The sequence below is a fragment of the Ptychodera flava genome, chromosome 8 (assembly GCF_041260155.1).
Source record: "Ptychodera flava strain L36383 chromosome 8, AS_Pfla_20210202, whole genome shotgun sequence".
In the NCBI taxonomy this organism is placed as follows: Eukaryota; Metazoa; Hemichordata; class Enteropneusta; family Ptychoderidae; genus Ptychodera; species Ptychodera flava.
In genome coordinates, this window is record NC_091935.1 from 12,209,901 (window position 1) to 12,232,018 (window position 22,118).

Sequence of the window (22,118 nt, forward strand, 5' to 3'; positions counted from 1 at the left end):
CTTGGCTGGCCAATACAGCTAGAGGTTTGATCTTTTTTCCCGATTTAGAACCATAACTTAGACATGCCTCTTGTTTCAAATTGGGAACAATGACATAGACCTATGTGTCCATAGATCTGAACATATACACTTTAGTGATACTTCTTAATGACCTCATTTCCCTGCCCCCTCAAGACTAATACTCCTATTACAAGTGGGGACTATGTCATTGTCAATGACTTGTTTTTCTCAGAAATCACAAGAGTACGCATATGTTGCCGAATTTAATCTCATAAGAATATAATCTGTACTGTGAAACTGATTGAGAACAAATATTAAAACTAACATTGAGCGTTACAGAGTCACCTCCACGGCTGAAATTTTTAAATTACTGAGTGACTGGTTTTCAGCATTTTTAGATTGCCACGATTGCAATGCTTCATGTTGAAAAGCTGTCAAGCATGTAGATGATGTCATACTCCCAGCCTCTCTGCTGGCCAATTGCGCCCTCAATGGTTTAGTCCGATCTGTATTTCACAGTGTACGCAGTGGTGATGCCTACTAAGGTACATGTAGGCTCGTAATACAGCCACAGGTGACTCAGCATGGCAAAATCACAACACTACATTTACTTCTGACTCATGTCACTTTGAAATGTTTATAGCTTCTATAGAAACACCAGGTCTACAAGTTTGTTACCAAATCATGATATGTACATGTATGAATCTAAAAACATTCTCAGATTGCACATGTCTCATTATTATGCTTGTTAAATTACAGTGTAGTATTATAATTTATACTGAGTATTTTCCAAAGATGTCCTAAAGCTGTGCTGTAACCTTAGTACGATCTAGAACCCCCTGACTGTCATGGATTGTGATTGTTTACAATGACAAGCCAATGAGAGACTGTTTACAATAATATTACATGCAAAACCTGCATTGAATAAGGAAAAGCTTTCGAGAAAAGTTTGATGAAGCCAGTAAACATTGGTGGGATCTGGTGGGATCTGGTGGGATATCAAACTTGGTTGCCTTCCTTACATATTCATACTGCATTCAGCAGGTTGGTCCTTTCTTGTCCATTTCCCTATATCTATTGTACAGTAGGTTATCCACCTTATTTGAAACAACGGTCCCTCTATCACACAGGGACCATGTTTAACCCTTTTCCTGCCAGACAGTTATAACTGTATTACTTCCCCATCAGCCAAGTCAGTAAAAAGCGGTATTGAGCCAAACATGACGTATTTTCACCCGCTTGGCTTGGTATGTTATAGCATCTTTTGTCCAAAAAAAATTAAGTTTACAGTATTATGTTTTCAACAGCCTTCAAATGTACAGTATTATGTTAAAATAAATCATATGGAATACGTTGTGTTTCATTAATTTTAATCATCTTGTCCTGGTGGTGAAATATGGACTTGGCAGGAAAAGGGTTAAAACAACAGTGATCTACTGAAGCCTGGTGGTCAAAGGGTTGTCAGGAGACAGTATTAAAGTAGCTGAGGCTATAATGGTCCACGTCACACATCTTTAGAAAATGATGTGACAGATATGGGTTTGGAAATATGAATATCTAGTGTACGCCATACATTGTATGTGTGTGGGTATCTGGAAAGACAGTGTATGACTGGAAAAAGTACTGGTAGCTTTTGTATGGAAATGCTACCTGCAAACCACTTATGTTCTGCAGTGTACGATTACCCAGTGGTATACAATTATGCACATATGCCGTGTACCGCATATTTATACCTATGATTTTTTCACTGACCACTTTCAATTCCTGTCTCAGGTATGATGGATACCGACGAGAACTGCATGAGGTTCGTTGACAGGTGTATGCCGGAGGCTTTCAAGAAACTCCTGACATCTGGTGCTGTACACCGCTGGGGCACAGATATTCAAGAGGGAATCTACAACATGCTGCAGCTGCTCATAGATTTCATTGCAGCCCGATTGAAATACGACCCAGCTCCAATTGGACTACTTGGCGTTCTTGGCTTGGTGAGAAATTCTTTAAAAAAAATCACTACCCTGATATTTCTTTTGTGCTTCCATAGTTGAGATTTGGACCAGTGTGTGGGACAGGGAATGTAACAGAGTTACTTGTGTTGTAGCGTGTGCAGAGTAATTGTGCAGACCCATTCACTCATTGTTTAGTTCCCTGTGCAGTGGGCAAACAACATCACTAGAAACAGGAGGTCTGTATCAAGATATGCAGTAGAAAGTTTAGATTATCAGTATGAATATTAGTTCAATGAGTTTAGTGATAGAGATAAGTGTGATTTGAATGAAGATGTGATGATGATGATGATGATGATAATGATGATGATGATGATGATGATGAGGATGATGATGATGATGATAATGATGATGATGATGATTATGAGGATGATGGTGATGATGATGAGGAGGATGAAGATGGCATGCAGGACAATGATTTTGATAAAAAAAAATGATGATTTTATTGAAGACAATAATGATGATGATGATGATGATGATAATGATGATGATTATGATGATGATGATGATGATGATGATGATGATGATGATGATTATCATCATGATGTTGATGATGGTTGGTGTAATTGTAAGCGTACATGAGGTTCATTTACATTGTATAGGGCAAAAACCTTCAGACAAACCTCTACTTTTCCCACAGAAAGATTGATCTTTGTGTTAAATTGATCAAAAAAATATTTGAAGCATAACAATGCATGCTGTTCCTCTGGTAGATGTCTACATTTATATCTGCATCGTTATCACACAATGTGTCTCTCCTACCGACAGGCATTTGACCCGGAAACCGAATTCCACTTTAAGAACCGCGCCAAGCGATGGGACCGGATACGATACGAGGACATATTTGGCGCCAACCAAAGCTATGCAGTCAGTCCTCCATTCAGCACATACAGGGAACCCCATGGTTGGCTGGTAAATCTTATCAATCGGGTGAGTCGAAAAGCTGTTCTTGCCTGACTCCAAACTGTCCTAGCAATCTGTAACCATTAGCTTTTATATCTAATTTTGTTCTCCCATGCATAGAAATACAAAGAGATAAGCGAACTGCACACTGAACATGTTGTGGCCTGATGGCTTGACTGTACTTATACGTTGTAACACAGTTTATACTAAATAGCATGTGATAAGGCAGCATTTTTCTTTTCACATTAGTGAGTCATGGGAGAAAGGAAGCGTAAATAGTGGTTTTAATTAGTCCCCACGGACACCGTCCGGGGGGACTTATAGGTTTGGTCATGTCCGTGCGTGTGTGCGTCCGTGCGTGCGTGTGTGCGTGCGTCCGTCCGTTCACGCAGATATCTCAGAGATGCAAGAAGCGATTTCATTCAAACTTGGTACAAGGATTACTTCATATGTCATACAGATGCACGTCGATTTGTTTTGTGATACGATCCAATATGGCCGCCAGGCGGCCATTTTATTATAATTTTTTCATGTACAGAGCCATAACTCAGACATGTTTCAACCGATTTTATTCAAAGTTGGTACAAGGACATTGACCAATGTCATAGATATGCGCGTCATTTTGTTTTGTGATACGATCCAATATGGCCGCCAGGCGGCCATTTTATTACAATTTTTTCATGTACAGAGCCATAACTCAGACATGTTTCAACCGATTTTATTCAAAGTTGGTACAAGGACATTAACCTATGTCATAGATATGCACATCAATTTGTTTTGTGATACAATCCAATATGGCCGCCAGGCGGCCATTTTATTACGATTTTTTCACGTACAGAGCCATAACTCAGACATGTTTCAACCGATTTTATCAAACGTTGGTACAAGGACATTGACCAATGTCATAGATATGCATGTCGATTTGTTTTGTGATATGATCCAATATGGCCGCCAGGCGGCCATTTTATTACAATATTTTCATATACAGTGCCATAACTCAGACATGTTTTAACCGATTTTATTCAAAGTTGGTACAAGGACATTGACCAATGTCATAGATATGCATGTCAATTTGTTTTGTGATACAATCCAATATGGCTGCTGTGTGGCCATTTTATTTACGATTTTTTCATATGCAGAGGCATAACTCAGGCATATCTCAACCGATTTTATTCAAAGTTGGTACAAGGACATTGACCTATGTCATACAGATGCACATCAATTTGTTTTGTGATACAATCCAATATGGCCGCCAGGCGGCCATTTTATTACGATTTTTTCATGTACAGAGCCATAACTCAGACATGTTTCAACCGATTTTATCAAACGTTGGTACAAGGACATTGACCAATGTCATAGATACGCATGTCAATTTGTTATGTGATATGATCCAATATGGCTGCCTTGCGGCCATTTTATTACGATTTTTTCCTGTCGAGGGCCATAATACTCTAAGGCATATCTTAACCGATTTTATTCAAAGTTGGTACAAGGACATTAACCTATGTCATACATATGTATGTCAATTTGTTTCTTGATATGATCCAATATGGCTGCATGGCAGCCATTTTGTTACAATTTTTTCGTGTCCTTAGCCAAAACTTGGGCATGTCTCAATTAATGAAGAGGACTCTATCCTCTTAGGACATGTAATCAAAGTACCCATTAACAAGTGGGGACTGTGTCATCAACGATGACTTGTTTCAGAATATGCCTGTTACTTCACACGTGCAGCTCCCTGTCCGTTGTGTTACTAACCTGGTAGTGAATATTTTATATAAATTTATATATTTTGCTGAGACTGGAATGTTCGTGTTCTTCGAATCATGAACAACAGCAATATGAAGATTTCATTTTGCTGTAAATTTTTCACTACCTTATTGTATTGATTCTCAGTTTTGACTATTTTTTTGCTAATATTTGTATTTTTTGCTTATGTTTGGTGTATTAGTTTGCAGAGAAGGGTGGTTTTGAGTCATGCAGAGCAAGAATGCTGGAGTCCACCATGGAGCTTGATGCACCTGTAAGTTGTGTTGGGGTTACTAATAAGTAGACATTCTGTGGAATTGACTTTGACGTAAATTTTTTTACTTTCAAATAAAGATACTATCCAGCCAGAGTGATTGAACGTAAGATTAATTTTGGAAAAGTTTGCTTGATGTAAGTATAAGTGATAGTATTCAGTTTCATATCTTGTCTTGTCTTGTATTGCAGCTGATGGCTTCCTTGCTGTACCCGTTTGGTGTCTGTGCAGAGTATCTGAATGCGCAGAAAGTGTCGCCTATCCTGCAGGCCATGATGGAGAATGCCATCACCTACATACAGGGACTGGATGAGAATGATCTCAGACACAAGGTAGGCCAGTCAGCCAACTTTTAAGTGTAATGTCTTTCCTCCGCAGCGCCCTCAGTGCAACCCCATGAAACCATCAGTGCTGCCCCACAGAACCCTAAGTGCAACCCCACAGTAACTTTAGTGTGACCCCAAAGTAACCTCAGAACAACCCCACAGGGACCCTCAATGCGATGCCATAGTAGCCTTAGTGCAACCCAGTAGTTCCCTTGGGTTGACCCCCCAATACCCTCAGTGCGACCCCATCGATTTCATTGGTGTAAGTGTACCAATGTGTGTAGAAAACAGAGGGATAAAGCTTTAGATGGATGTGTTCGTATTTTTGAAAGTTGAATGTAGACATTCTGGATGAACTGTAGTATACAATTAACCAATGAAGTACAGTTGAATAATTTTATCAGAATCAGGTTGCAGGAACATAGGATTAATTGTAATACAGCTTTTGAGAATTCAAGTTCAAAGTCACTTGAATGTAAACTATCTAATTTGCATCGATATTGAATTCTGCTATTACTCTCCTCTTTTTAGATATACTGTAAAAATACTTCAAAAGAAAGTAAAATTATTTCATCAAAATTTTGATGAATGTGTCTTATTGCATATATTTGCATTCTCATGGTCTTCCTAATTCTCCTGTTTATTGTTTTGATAGTACGCCATCATCTGATACAAAACTTAGAGGATAACTTTTCACCATTTCTGTTTGTGTTGTATCCTATTATATGGCTGTATGTATTATGTGTTTGTATGTGTTAGGCTGTATATCAGAATATTTTTTCTTTTCACTTCTAGAAATCTGGGAGTGTGTCAGACTTGCTCTCCTCGATGAAGTTACTATGCATGCATCTCTGGACGCCGGACGTCACGGCCATCGATGATCTGCGACTCGACATCGCTCTGAGAATGTTGAAGTCGCCGCACTTCAATGCAAAAATGAACAGTCTGAAAGAGGTAGGATAGAAACATAGGTTTGTCAACCAAGAATAAAATTAAGTAATAAAAACACATTCAGAAAGAAAATACAATGTCATTAGGCGTGTCTGTTTAAAGAAACCGTATGTTTGATACGTTTTCCATTCATACATATTTTATTGCAATTAAGCCAATTAGGGCAACATACCAGCTTGATCAGCTTATCATAATAAAATGAATGTTAATTGTCTGAGGAAACACTTAAAAATTGTATTCATTGGTTTAAATCCACATACCAGTAATTGTGCTTACACATGTCATAAATATCCGCTAATCGAAATTTGATTGCTGATGGCTACTTGAATACACAATTTAGGGAGAAATTAAAAGCATGTAGTGACATATATGTATTATGGCATTCCTTGAAACGTACTGAATTACAATGTCTAGAACAGGCTATGTACAATTTTCAAGGTAGTATCAAGCCAAACCATTTAGTAAAATCAATATTTCAAACAGTGCAGATTCTCAAAAGATATGTTCAAGCATACGGAAAATTAAAACCAGGCACATTATTTCCTGTAATCTGTAAGATTACTTGTATTCATATCAAAAACAGTTTTGCTTGAAGTATAAATTGACAGATTTAAAAATATTCATGAAATAGTATTTACACCTTTGTAATAGTCAAATTGAAGGTTGACGTTGGTCGTGTGATGCTGGCAATGAGAGCATTGTGAAGACTCAGTAGTATCGTTTCCAGATGCTGATTATCAAGCATTTGTGTATAATCAGAATACAAATACCTGTGATTAAACTGAAGGGAGGAGCAAACTACAGATGAAATTCAAAATGGCCGCCATCCTTGTGTTAACTCTATGGGGAAAAATACATTATTTGATTTTTGAAAAAGCAAGATAGTGAAAATGTTTCTTACTTCAAGAGCTTTAAAATGAGCCCCCACAAGTGGTAGATCAGAAAAGAATTGTAAAATTTTGAGAGTCTGGATATCCGTCCCTGAGGCGCATTCTACAATAAAGAATTATTTCCTCCAACAGTTGACCAAGCTGATTGATGATTCGTCAGCAACAAGAGCCGTGAAAAACGCAATACCTTCAGAGAAAATTTTAGACTGGTTGGTAGATCATAAAATCTTGTCCATAGCACTAGAAGGTAAGTATCCCTCTTCAAAGAACAAATTACTATGAGAAAACTTTTTCCAAAAACACCTCAGTACTAGTTGCTGCTCAGTGATTTTACAGTAACTCTTTATCTTAGTGTTTGATTCTGCTTGCCATCTCTGAAAGCAAATTTTTATATTTCAAATCAAGTTTCTATGGTAGGAGGTGAACACAGTACAGTATGTTTTCATTAGTTTCAAATATGAAGGAGTTATACTGTGGTTGGATTTTCTTACATGCAGTGTTTGTCAACATGATAATGCCCAAAAGTTACCTGCTCTGGGTATGCAGGCTGGCTTGTACATGTATATACTCATCTGCTTGTAATCTGTCTTCTGACTGGCTGTGGATAAATTGGATATCAAATTTAATGCAACTTGTGGTGGAAAAAGTCGACTACAAAACCATGGAACATTTGTGTTTTTAGCTACTATAGACTATAGTCTATAGAAGCTATTGGGATGGGTATCCGTCCGGCGTCAGTCTGTATGTATGTATGTATGTATGTATGTATGTATGTATGTATGTATGTATGTCCGTTTGTGAGGCGTCCGTCCACTCAAATATCTTGAGAACCGCAGTACTTACTGATTTGATATTTGTTGTGTAGATGAAAAATATGATTTTTAGAAACTTTTTTTTTTAATTTTTTGATATTGTTGAAAATAGGCAAATTAATGCCAAAAAAGGTGTTTTTGGTAAAAAATCTTCTTCTTCATAACCGCTGGTCAGACAGCTTTGTTATTTGGTATACAGGTCCCAGGGATAACCCAACTTAGATTTATTTCAAATTGTGATGCAATATGCAAATGTGTATTTTTAAGGAATTTTTTTGTCATTTTTGGTCAAAATTTGACTTACAATGTATGTAATTCTTGTACTGTATAAACCCTATCAATTCACCCAGAAAAAAATAATTAATATGATTTTAAATAATTGAATTAATTAGGAAATCATCAAAGCCAAAATAATTTTAGTGTGTGATTATCAGAAAGTTCAACTTTTTTGACAGTTCATAGTGAAATGCTTACCATCTTGGAGGATTAAAACATGTAAAGGCAACTTTCCTGAATCCCAACTTGATATATTCGGAACCACCATTTATGTTATCTAAAAGAAATTGCTCATAATAGTTTGTCATGATAGAGAGGTCAAATAAATAGAGATAGAGAAAGCTCTTATTTCCATTCATGGTTGACTTGGTAAGGATAAAATAAGATTACTTTTTGAGGAAAAAAATAGAGTGGTCAATTAAAAGAGTGGTCAAAGTGATAGGGTTTTATGGTAAAGCTTGGCTGTAAGATTCCTTGTGCTATTTATAGCAATTATGCAATCTGTGTAAACAGTGCAATGAAAGTGTAACATGATTCCTTATAATGCTTTTGATGACCTTGAACTTCTTAAGTTACAAACATTTGTCTCTTCAGTGTGCTTTCTCTGAGTACGTACAGTCTCAACTTATTCAACAGAACTTACTTACAATGTTAATTAGAAAGTTAAAATGTGCTTGGTTAATAGGATGAAAATACTGATATTAAAAATAACCAGCTCAAGATTCTTTATAACCTGACAGATATGCTGTTTTTTATGACGTAAATCTTGATTTAAGCAAGTCTTGTTTACTTTAATTAGAATGTAATTAACTCTCGTTTATTTGCTATTATAGACTAATATAGTCTGATGAAATATGCAAATCTGTATTTTTACGGAATTTTTTCCATTTTTGGTCAGGCCATCCTGAAATGAGCTATCAAAGATATCCACCTTCTTCATCAATACATGTGTCACAAAAGGTTATTCTCTACATAACACAGCAGAGCTCTGTCAACTGTTGAGTCGCTTGTTTTTTCAAAACCGCTAGACAGCTTTAATATTTGGTTTACAGGTCCCTAGGATGACCTTAGTGAGATAATTTCATACAGTCAGGAAATACTTAATTTTGTATCCATGTCTATAGTAGCTTCAGGGACTTTGGCCCTATGTTCTTAATATAAACTCGACCTGTAAAATGTGTGCTGTAACTCTCTCAATGGGAAAGCTGGTTAATGGAATAAGGCATTATGTTACACTGATATGATTATCCTTAGTTTGTATTTCCCCTTTCATTTTGTGGGTAAATTTATTCTATTATAGAAATATCTTTTATAGACTTCCCCACTTGTATAGGCAACTTGTCCATTCAGTATTGGATTAACAATGCAGTATTTGCTCAGCGCATGAGATAATATTATATCAGTCTGCATATAGACGATTAAATGGCTTTCTATTTTGGTCTGCTGTGCTGGTGAAATCCCAAATGTGGAGATAATGAAAACAGAGAGAGTAGAAACAAAGTACTCAGACAGGAAACTAGCTTTCTCATAAAATTAGCATGAAAGGTAAATTGAAAGTGAAATTTATTCACCAACAAAGCAGTCATAGAAACAGAAGGAAATGAATTTTCAGAAAAGAGGAAACAAGTAGAAAAGTATGAAAAAATTCTCAACATATATTGAAGTGTATCAGTGTAAAATTAATAGCCAGGGGAAAATTCACAATTTGCCTAAGTGAAATAAAACTAAATGAGTAATTTTTGTACCCTAAATGGATCATTTCTGTGTCTCAGTTGTTTTGTCAAAGTCACTTCAGAACAAACTATATTAAAAAGTAATACCAGCCCTACAATACATGGCTCACACTCATACATTGTATCATAGTCTGTTGCTGAAATTTTGACCAAAAATGGATGGACTTCAGAGCTTTTACTGTCCACACTTTGTTCCAAGGTTAAAGTGGCACTCACACTTGGTAACATTTTTAAAGCACATTTTTTAATGCCAACGGTCGATATTTGACGAGGCGACTGCGCGCGGATCGCGAGATATCGATAAAAACATGTCTTCAAAAAAGTAAAAGTTTGAATTCCGGTGGCCCACCTAAATTCAGCTTCCGAACATCGAATGTTCGGCACTGGGGCCATTGTCAACTAAGCTATGGAGTACGAGTCTACGCTGACGCTGCTGTACGCCACAGTACCACTGGCGTCGGTGATCGGTCATGGCCTGTGGGAGAAAGCTGAGTCTTACTGACTTGACGTATAAACGAAAAACAATTTTTGCTGATTCCACCAGAATTGGCATAGGTGACTAGCACAGTTACGTGCGGTTGATACATAGCGGCCGCCGCGTGATATGCATAGACGCATGCCACGTGCGCATACCACGCGCGCGGCGTACTGTGTGGCAGACGACAAAATGTAGTCATCGGAGGCGGCTAATATTTGACATGTAAAAACTGATGTTTATGTGGTATTGGTTAAAAATATAATACAACCGATTTAGAATAATGAAAACGACAAAAAACTAAGGAGAAGTTTTAAAAAACTTACCTGAGGTAAAGGCATAATGCTGTATATAAAGTCTTTGCAGTGGGAAATAAATTAATTACGTCGTTCGAACTTATTGTAGACTCCCTAGAATATCGTCAATCAGCACAACAACAAACCTTCGGGGGATTTCGAATCAAAATAGAACGATTGTAAAACTTCGGGATGTGAAAATATGCTCGGGAATGACATGTTTTATCGATATCTCGCGATCCGCCAGTTCAAATATCGACCGTTGGCATTAAAAAAATGTGTTTTAAAAATGTTACAAAGTGGGAGTGCCTCTTAAAGTGTTAACATTGACTCCTGCCTTTCTGGTTGTGTCTTGCAGGAAACATTGACCAATCCCAGTACTGTGATAAAATCAAAGGCATTGTTGAGTTCCTCGGGTCGAGACTGTCACTTGATGAACTGACGAAAATTTGGAAAATGCAGGTAAGATTTAAAGCTTTCCTTGCCTTTCCATAAAATAAACAAGTCACAAACAATGAAGCAAGCAAGTCATGCTATTTCAGCGCAGTAATACAATATTTCTTGCCATGAAAGTACAAAGAACAAAGTTTTATGCATATACACAAGTGCATCTGATAATTGAGAAAATTTTAGGGAGAGAATTAGGAGGTTTAAGTGCCTTTTGTCAACCCTATAAATTTATTCGGAATAGTTTGGATATTTTTTTTATCTTTAGATTTAAAATTCATGAATAATAAAGTATGCTAAATTTCAGCTGTTTACTGAAATTCAACAGCAGGCTGAACCACTTTTAGCTCCCATAGCCATATGTATATATGGCAATGGAAGCTATTCTTATAGGCTAGGGAAATGTCTGTATGTATGTATGTCTGTATGTCTGTATGTCTGTACGTCTGTATGTCTGTATGTCTGTATGTCTGTATGTCTGTATGTGTCCGTCAACATCAAAAACTCCAAAACCGCTGACATTTCATCTTGATATTTGATGTGTACATGGATGATGGGCTGTAGATGAGATTTTGTTCAAATGAAGTTGTCATTGCCAAAAATATGCAAATTAAGTGAAAAAATGTAAAAACAGTCAAAATTGAAAAAACTCAATAACCACTGAGCAGATTACATGAAAAATTAGCATGTAAGTACTTTGGGCTGACATGAAATGATTGTGCACATCTTGGGTCAGTATCTTGGACTTGCTATTTTTCATGAATTTTTTTGTAATTTTCTCCCATTTTTGGTCAAAAAATCTCCTGCTCTGAAACCACAAGTCCGATTGATTTGAAACTTGGTATGGAAGTGCATAGAAGTGACCTTTCCCAAATTTGGGCAAATCGTGGTGAAATTTGCATATTTTAGTTTACACGTCCATAGACTCCCATGTATAAGGCAGATCTCCATAGACTCCCATGTATAAGGCCACGAAAAATAAAAATTTAGTTTCTCGTATTCATATTGCAAAAAGGATGCAGTGACACAATTTTTAGTCCCCACGGATGAAGTCCAGTGAGCTTATAGATTGGGTCATGTCCGTCTGTTCGTCCATCCGTGAGTCCATCCGTTCACGCAGATATCTCGGATATTTTGACAAAATGTCATGTGACCTTGATGACCTTTGATCTCAAATATACATATTTGTCCATAACTCAGTAACCACAAGTGCTACCACCCTTCATATATGGTATGATGGGACAGCTTATGAAGCCACATATTGTACCTCATTAATTATGCACATATCTAATTTTGAGCGAGCCAATAGAGCAGAGGTCTGATTTTTGGTATATAGGGATAACTTAGCAGTAACAATTTTTTGACAAAATGTCACGTGACCTCGGTGACCTTTGACCTCAAATATACATATTTGTCCATAACTCAGTAACCACAAGTGCTACAGCCTTCATGTATGGTATGATGGGACACCTTATGACGCCACATATTGTACCTCATTAATTATGTGCATATCTAATTTTGAGCGAGCCAATAGAGCTAGAGGTCTGATTTTTAGTCCCCACGGACACCGTCCGGGGGGACTTATAGGTTTGGTCATGTCCGTGCGTGTGTGCGTGCGTGCGTCCGTCCGTCCGTGCGTCCGTCCGTCCGTTCACGCAGATATCTCAGAGATGCCTGGAGCGATTTCATTCAAACTTGGTACAAGGATTACTTCATATGTCATACAGATGCACGTCAATTTGTTTTTTGATACGATCCAATATGGCTGCCAGGCGGCCATTTTATTATGATTTTTTCATGTACAGAGCCATAACTCAGACATGTTTCAACTGATTTTATTCAAAGCTGGTACAAGGACATTGACCAATGTCATAGATATGCACATCAATTTGTTTTGTGATACGATCCAATATGGCCGCCAGGCGGCCATTTTGTTACGATTTTTTCATGTACAGAGCCATAATTCAGGCATATCTCAACTGATTTTATTCAAACTTTGTACAAGGACATTGACCTATGTCATACATATTCACGTCGATTTATTTTGTGATACGATTCAATATGGCCGCCAGGCGGCCATTTTATTACGATTTTTTCATGTAACAGAGCCATTACTCAGGCATGTTTCAACTGATTTTATTCAAAGTTGGTACAAGGACATTGACCAATGTCATAGATATGCACGTCAATTTTTCATATGATACGATCCAATATGGCTGCCGTGCGGCCATTTTGTTACGATTTTTTCATATACAGTGCCATAACTCAGACATGTTTTAACCGATTTTATTCAAACTTGGTACAAGGACATTGACCTCTGTCATACATATGCACATCGATTTGCTTTGTGATACGATCCAATATGGCCGACATGTGGCCATTTTATTACGATTTTTCCATGTCCGAACTACAACTCAGACATAGACATGTATCAAGCGAATTTATTCAAAAGTATTTTTATCACAGACCTAAAGAAGAGGACTCTATCCTCTCTGAGGACATGTAATCAAAGTACCCATTAACAAGTGGGGACTGTGTCATCAACGATGACTTGTGGTATATAGGGATAACTTAGCCATACAATTTTTTTGACAAAATGTCACGTGACCTCGGTGACCTTTGACCTTAAATATAATATTTGTCCATAACTCAGTAACCACAAGTGCTACAGCCTTCATGTATGGTATGATGGGACAGCTTATGACGCCACATATTGTACCTCATTAATTATGCACATATCAAATTTTGAGCGAGCCAATAGAGCTAGAGGTCTGATTTTTGGTATATAGGGATAACTTAGCAGTACAATTTTTTGACAAAATGTCACGTGACCTCGGTGACCTTTGACCTCAAATATACATATTTGTCCATAACTCAGTAACCACAAGTGCTACAGCCTTCATGTATGGTATGATGGGACACCTTATGACGCCACATATTGTACCTCATTAATTATGCATATATCTAATTTTGAGCGAGCCAATAGAGCTAGAGGTCTGATTTTTGGTATATAGGGATAACTTAGCAGTACAATTTTTTTGACAAAATGTCACGTGACCTCGGTGACCTTTGACCTCAAATATACATATTTGTCCATAACTCAGTAACCACAAGTGCTACACCCTTCATGTATGGTATGATGGGACAGCTTATGACGCCACATATTGTACCTCATTAATTATGCACATATCTAATTTTGAGCGAGCCAATAGAGCTAGAGGTCTGATTTTTGGTATATAGGGATAACTTAGCAAAATGTCACGTGACCTCGGTGACCTTTGACCTCAAATATACATACACTAAATAGTCCAGGATGGGAGCTACAGTGTCATTGACGCTATTTTTTTTTTTTGTGATTTGAAAGTTGCTTGAAGAAATGAGATGAGAACTTTGAAATTTTCCCCAACGTTAAACCCTTTTGCCACCATGGTTTGGCCCCAAACCATTGTTGTCAATGGTAATTTTGGACCTGATTACAGGGAACTAGGGTGAACAGATTAATTGTGATGATTTTGTTCATTTTAATCATACAGAATGGTCAGCAGGCTACTGTAGTTGATAACATCCATTCCATCATGGCCGCAGCGGCCGTGAAATTCAGTGCACAACAGTTGGAACACCTCTTTATGCTTATTCAAAAGGTAAGAAACCCTCTCTCCACCAGTCATGTTTTTTTGTACAACCATTTCAAATGATTTGGATTTATCTTTGTCCAGAAAATCCCTCAGTGATCAAAGCCATAGTCTGTGTATGTAAACATTTGGCTAAAAAACATGTTTACAGTATCTATGTTTTCAAGGGCTTTCAAATGTTCAAGTTAAAGTTAAATTCACCATATGGGACATGTTGTGCTTCACTAGTTTTAATGAACTTGACCTGATGTTGAAATATGGACTTGGCAAGATTAGGGTTTCAGCATTTTTCCTTCTGCCCTACAAGTGAACATTTTCCCCGTAATATTTTCCAGTCGTGGCAAGACGAGAACGACAGAATGAGGGAGAAACTACTGAGCCTGATAGGGAAGATAGGTCGGGAAGCCAGGGTGAATAAAACCACCACAAAGGTGCTAGAATTACTGTGGGACTTGTCACACCTGCCTGCCCTCCCTACACACCTAATAGAACAGGCCTTGGATGAACACCTGACCATCCTGAGTGATTCCTTCTCTGTCAAGGAGCAAGTGAAGAAAAATTACGTCATCAAGAGCATCGATGACATTAAGAAGGTGAGAAGGAATGTCAACTACTTCTATCCACCAATCTTTTTTTCACCCACACTCATAATGAAATGTCTCAGAAATTGAGCCTTTTAGAATGCAGCAGTGCTTATAAATTGTAAATGCCATGAGTAGAATCCAAGAAATGTAAAACCAGGTTTCTTTTATATTTATGTAGTATTTCTGATTCATATTGTGAGTTAGGCAATGTGTTAAGTGTCCTTGCAGTAATATGGCCATGAAATTGTATAATATTTTGGGAATCATCAAACTTTGGCCTCAACCTGTTGTTATCAAGAAATGTGGTAGCCTACATGTTGCTGACAACAGGGATAAAAGGACCGTACAATGAGCGTAGTTTGAGGGATATGTTGATGTTGTTATCAAGTGGAGGTGTGGCCTATGCAGTGTAAAGACCAGAGAACTCATGTCCTCTCACTTCTCTTATCAAAAGCCTCCACATTTGAAACAATATTGTACGCTTATACATTCTGATTGACTTTTCCAAGACTTCTGCAAATTACGACAGCTATATTTGATGTTGTGCAGTTTATGTCACGGTGATGGATTATGAATATACAAAGTAAACTAAATAGCACTTATCATTTTTGACAAATAGGTGACCATTCTAGCAGTGTCTAACGCTGCTGTGTTTTTCGTGATAATGTTGCCATGGAAACAAGTCAGGCATTCCTCAAAGGTCAAACTGGCAGGTCGGCCTGCAACAGCTTGGCTCTTCGTTATCTCAAATGGACCCATAGTGTACACAGATTTATGAATATTTGTTCTACATTGCTATGAAATATATGTTATGGTCCCATAGATTTTCGGGAACTTTTTACTTTGGCTAGGTTCTAGTACTACGGTAGTGTTCAGAGTTTTTACTTCATTTAAAATGTCAACTCTGAGTGGGATTGATGTCTGTCTCATAATTTTAGCCAGAAGAGATACATGTAGGCATTTTATCAATTTACAGTTTTTTTATAGCATATAAATTTATTCATCATTTGTATTGGCCTGACAGTCCAATCAAAACATTCTTTTGTGACATTTCATCCATTACTTTGTAGTACTGACCTCAAAGTAATTTGTATAGTTGGCAACATTAATTATCTTCTGTCAATATTGTCTCCAGATGATAATCTATGTTTTGGTGCAATTTTATTAGAAATATTTTTTTTCTGTGGCATTTGAGTCAATGGAAAATTTTTAGAAATTTGATATTGCTATTATTTTGAGGAATTCTTTTGTTCAGAATGCTACTGAACTCAAATGGCAAGACTGACCAATACTGGGCCCCAAACTGGACAAGGTTAAAAGTCACACAATCCTGAGGGGTCCAGTTGCTTCACAAAACCAAGGGAGGGCCCCCTAAGAATGCCCTGATTGTCCTGATGAGGCAGCTTAGGCTTGGTATTCTTCCCATGCACAACATACAAAACGAATATCAAAGTTGTCAGGAAGATTTTTCAGGTGTAATTTGCACCAATATATATTATTTTTGCTTTGTAATTAGAGGTGATTATAACTTATCTTCAAGGCGAAACTGATGCAGCAAACTCCCACATATATTTCATCTTGACTGGAAAATATCAAAAGACCTGTAGGGCAGAGTGAATGATTAAAACACAACATTGTGTAAGGAATTTTTCAAGATCCATTTAGTACTATGATTTGGTTCTCGAATGAGAATTATCTCACTGTGTGCCTATAACCATATTAAGGAACTGTTCATGTGTTTCCTACCACACAGGGTTTTTGGGTTGTGCCAGCCTTCAGGCAGCTGTACCACATTGCCAGAAGCATTGTGAAGCAAACATACCACAAAGAAAAGGTAATATTATCAATTTCTTGTTTTGGATTCTTACATAGCAGTGTCTCAGCTAGCTGAACTTTGCAATTCTATTTTCCATTTGAGTTGTCATATACCGATACTATTGATTCTGACTTTTTGATTCATCCCAATATTTTAATGGTTAAATAACACTATCTTCACGCTATACTAAATCAACCCTCTTTTAACTCTTAATTTGAACAAAAAATTCATTTGTATAATGCACAAGGTTTAAACCTGACTCTCATACCTTTCGTACTAACTACAGGATACATGGTAGACAATATTTGGGATTGTCAAAAAACAGCGATGTAATCATTTCAATTATTAAAATAAAAACCAGAGAAATTAGGAATTGAAAAACATTTCTTACCCTTCACAGCAACAGTACAAATATCTTTAGAGCTCACAGCAACAGCACACATACGGAGATTTTCTGTAACACTTTTTATGCTCTGCTGAACAACTCGTCCTGTATTTGTGTACTCAATATAAGCTGCTTTGGTTTTTTCTTTGTAAATTTTTGACCCTGTCCACTCGGTCTCTACATGTTTATGTTCGTTTAAATAGCCACTGATATTGTTTCATTCCCAACCCCAGGGGATACTGCATGAATTGAACAAGAACTATGAAGTTGTCAAGCTGGTGACACAGAGTCTGGTACGCTCCCACAAAATGGCAGTCACTGCAGCTGGAGAGAACCCACTCACACCAGACACAGTAGTTGATAGTAGATACACACACCGCGAGGTGAGTAAGAAAAATGACCACAAAAACAGAAACCATTATCAAAAAACTTTAAGTCAAGATAGCAAATCACTAGATTTTGCTGATGTTGCTTTGCCAATTGCACATTTTAATTTCACAGAAGATTAAAGCACTTTACTACTAACATTTTCAGGAAGTTATAACACACAACAAGTGAAATTAATTCTGCTTGAATTATTAACAATTTACTTTCACTTAAAAACAGCTTTTAAGTTGATACCAGGGTTTCAATTTCCAGGTTGCAGTGATAAATTCACAGTACAAAATTCATTCCTTTGGCACTATGGCAGTCAAATGTATGTTACTTATTGTTACCAAAAACTTTCAGTTTTTCAATGTAATTGAGGCTTGCTTATTGCTGTTACAGTAGTGAGAAAATCTTCTCTAATTTAAATTGGATCAATAATGGCACATGGTAATCCAATGCTCTTTACTTTAATCATCCATGTTTACGCAGGTAAAAATTGCACAAAGTGCCAGTCTGAGACTAAAGAAGAAATGTTAACCTGTCCCCTTATTCCCTGTAGACAGATCCGCACTCACCTTTGATAACAATGGGTATAGGGTAGTCCAAACCCTTGAGGTAAAAGGGTTGAAATGATCAAGTGCCAATTGTTTTGACATTTTAACTTTACTGATATTCTCAGACTTTTCTGGTAACCTGTGTGAAGGAGTAAGATATGAAGTTTTATATTTTATGTGCACAAGTATTCATTATTTATGTGACATGTATCTTTCTTCGGAGTAGTAATATTCTAAAATCCTTTCCATGTCATACCTGTTTTATCGCCCAAAGGGGGAAGCTACGTTTGTCCCAAGGATTGGGCCTTTCTATACTATTTACTGTAACATTGTCTCTACTGTAGGAACGTTTCCCGACATAAATGCATCAGCCTTTTGTTATGTACACATGAGATAAGTGGCTTTCAAAAAAGTCAGATGAAAAAGTGTCTCTTCAAAAGCAGCTTTAATCCTTTCCCCTCTGCATCAAACGTTGGTTCATCTGCATTGTCTTCAGTGGGATAGTCATACCTGTATACTTGATATTGGGGTGAAAGGGCCATCTTATTAGGTATTCTAGAAATCATTCTGTACAATAGTTGACGTGGCAGTGTGTCTTGATTAGAAATATGGGTCACACATTCATGCTTTCCTTTCTTTCATTTGTTTAAATTTTATTTCCTTTTCAGTTTGTGTCATGCCATCTAAGATTCCTCGCCTTCATCCTTCAAGAAGGTATGCTGTATTTACATTGGCACAGGGCACGAGATATTTGGGACTGTCTTGTTGCCAATCCAGATGCGTGCGAAATGGATAGAGAGGTCAGTACTTCAGTTTTAATAATATAAAACATGATGCCTTAGTATCAGGCATCTTACTCCAATGTCAGACACCAAGTACCTTGCTCCAATGTCAGACACCTTGCTACAATGTCGGACGCCTCGCTACAGACACCTTGCTACAATGTCAGACACCTTGCTACAATGTCGGACACCTCGCTGCAGACACTATGCTACAATGTCAGACACCTTGCTACAATGTCAGACACCTTGCTTCAATGCCAAACACCTTGTTACAGACACCTTGCTACAATATTATGCACCTTGTGACAGACACCTTGTAACAAAGTCAGACACCTTGCAACAATGTCAGAAACCTTGCTGCAACATCAGATACCATGCTTACAGTGTCAGGCACCTTGCTACAGACACCTTGCTTCAAAGTGAGACACCTTGCTACAATGTCCGATACCATGCTACAGTGTCAGGCACCTTGCTACAGACACCTTGTTACAATGCCAGGCACTTTGCTACAATGTTGGGCACCTCCCTACAGACTCCTTGTTAAAATGTCATACACCTTGCTGCAATATTGGACATCTTGTGACAGACACCTTGTTACAACTCCAGACACGTTGTTACTATGTCTGATACCATGCTACAATGTCAAGCACGCTGCTACATACACCCTGCTACAATGTCAGATACCTTGCTACTAATGTTAGATACCTTGTTTTTCATGCATACAACATTTTAGTACCAAGTATTTTTGAAAAATCCAATTTGTGTAAGTTAAAAATAAAGTTGAAATTTGATACAAGTGGAGAAAGACAAGACTAGAGATACCATTGAAGCCAAATGTCATAAAAATGTAGATTCTTTGCAAAGTCTTTTTAACAAAATTCCTGCCTTTTACTGAGTTAAAAGCTGTGATTAATTATGAAAAAGGTAAAATGCTTGCAGGGATAGTAGAGAAGTATTCAGTCATAAATAACTGAAAAGATAACATTTCACCAAATTTTGAAAATGGATGGATATTAATTGATTACTGGGAAGGTACCAGTAGGGGAAATGTCAGTGAAAATATTCTGTAATTAATCTTCAAAGACCAAATATCTCACAAATTTTAGCATTACTGCCTTCCATATATATAAAACAATATTTGTACTACATGTACATGTAGGAAAGCAAGAGTCAGGAAACAAGCAGAGTAATTCTCTTTTACAGAGTCTATTTTCAGAATTCTACCAATAGAATGGAAATAGTCATTGTATCAGGCCATCAATCTATTAGAACCAGCTGTGTCATTTCATTTATGCCTTATCACCATGGCAACCATAGAAAATTCATGCACTGTTTCTGATGGAAATTCCGTTTGAAGAAAGTGGTTAAGTTTCACGTTGTCCAGTGAAATGTCAGAATCTAATTTTGTAGCGGGGAAAAGCATCAAAATGATGACACTTTCCCCGCCTTTCCTCCGAATTGCATGGTTTATCTGTCAGTAGAAGCAAAAGAGAGTGTTCATGTAGGATAATGAGTTCACAGCTCAGTCAATTCAGATCTCTTCTGGTGTCATTACTCACATAGAGTTTGTCCAGTTATCTCCTGCTGGCAATCTATTTTTAATTTTAGTCTCTTAATCTGCTCAGCTTAGGCAGATAGTTATTCCATTATTAAAAGTCATTGGATTAAGAAATGTACCAAGAGACTCGTGATGTTAGAAATTAAATTTGCCCTGGTACTCACTATAAATCATTCTGATAAGTTATTTTATCATTCAGTCATTCATTCATTCATTCATTCATCTGTCCACCATCCGTTCATCTATCCACCCATCCATCCATCCATCCATCCATTCATCCATCCATTCATTCACCCATTCATTCACCATTCCATGACTTTTATTAGTCCCCACGGACACCGTCCGGGGGGACTTATAGGTTTGGTCATGTCCGTGCGTGCGTCCGTCCGTCCGTGCGTCCGTCCGTTCACGCAGATATCTCAGAGATGCAAGGAGCGATTTCATTCAAACTTGGTACAAGGATTACTTCATATGTCATACAGATGCACGTCGATTTGTTTTGTGATACGATCCAATATGGCCGCCAGGCGGCCATTTTATTACGATATTTTCATGTACAGAGCCATAACTCAGACATGTTTCAACCGATTTTATTCAAAGTTGGTACAAGGACATTGATCAATGTCATAGATATGCATGTCGATTTGTTTTGTGATACGATCCAATATGGCCGCCAGGCGGCCATTTTATTACAATTTTTTCATGTACAGAGCCATAACTCAGACATGTTTCAACCAATTTTATTCAAAGTTGGTACAAGGACATTGACCAATGTCATAGATATGCACATTGATTTGTTTTGTGACACAATCCAATATGGCTGCCAGGCGGCATTGTTACTACAATTTTTTCATGTACAGAGCCATAACTCAGACATGTTTCAACCAATTTTATTCAAAGTTGGTACAAGGACATTGACCAATGTCATAGATATGCATGTCAATTTGTTTTGTGATACGATCCAATATGGCTGCCAGGCGGCCATTTTATTACGATATTTTCATGTACAGAGCCATAACTCAGACATGTTTGAACCAGTTTTATTCAAAGTTGGTACAAGGACATTGACCAATGTCATAGATATGCATGTCAATTTGTTATGTGATACAATCCAATATGGCTGCCAGGCGGCCATGTTACTACAATTTTTTCATGTACAGAGCCATAACTCAGACATGTTTCAACCAATTTTATTCAAAGTTGGTACAAGGACATTGACCAATGTCATAGATATGCAAGTCTATTTGTTTTGTGATACGATCAATATGGCCGCCTGGCAGCCATTTTATTACGATTTTTCATG

The 22,118-nt window shown here is 37.4% G+C and overlaps 1 protein-coding gene across 2 annotated transcripts in view; it reads left to right on the top strand.

Moving 5' to 3' along the window:
• The window catches only part of LOC139138502 (ubiquitin carboxyl-terminal hydrolase 24-like), an 84,231-nt gene that overhangs the window by 14,578 nt on the left and 47,535 nt on the right, over positions 1-22,118 (top strand). For both annotated transcript variants that reach the window (XM_070706903.1, XM_070706904.1), the window contains exons 3-14: positions 1,774-1,985; positions 2,772-2,933; positions 4,858-4,929; positions 5,121-5,261; positions 6,051-6,209; positions 7,229-7,343; positions 11,047-11,150; positions 14,669-14,776; positions 15,103-15,360; positions 17,105-17,185; positions 17,786-17,935; positions 19,144-19,275. In XM_070706903.1, the coding sequence (XP_070563004.1) occupies positions 1,774-1,985; positions 2,772-2,933; positions 4,858-4,929; positions 5,121-5,261; positions 6,051-6,209; positions 7,229-7,343; positions 11,047-11,150; positions 14,669-14,776; positions 15,103-15,360; positions 17,105-17,185; positions 17,786-17,935; positions 19,144-19,275 (1,694 nt within the window). The remainder of the gene's footprint in view (positions 1-1,773; positions 1,986-2,771; positions 2,934-4,857; positions 4,930-5,120; positions 5,262-6,050; positions 6,210-7,228; positions 7,344-11,046; positions 11,151-14,668; positions 14,777-15,102; positions 15,361-17,104; positions 17,186-17,785; positions 17,936-19,143; positions 19,276-22,118) is intronic.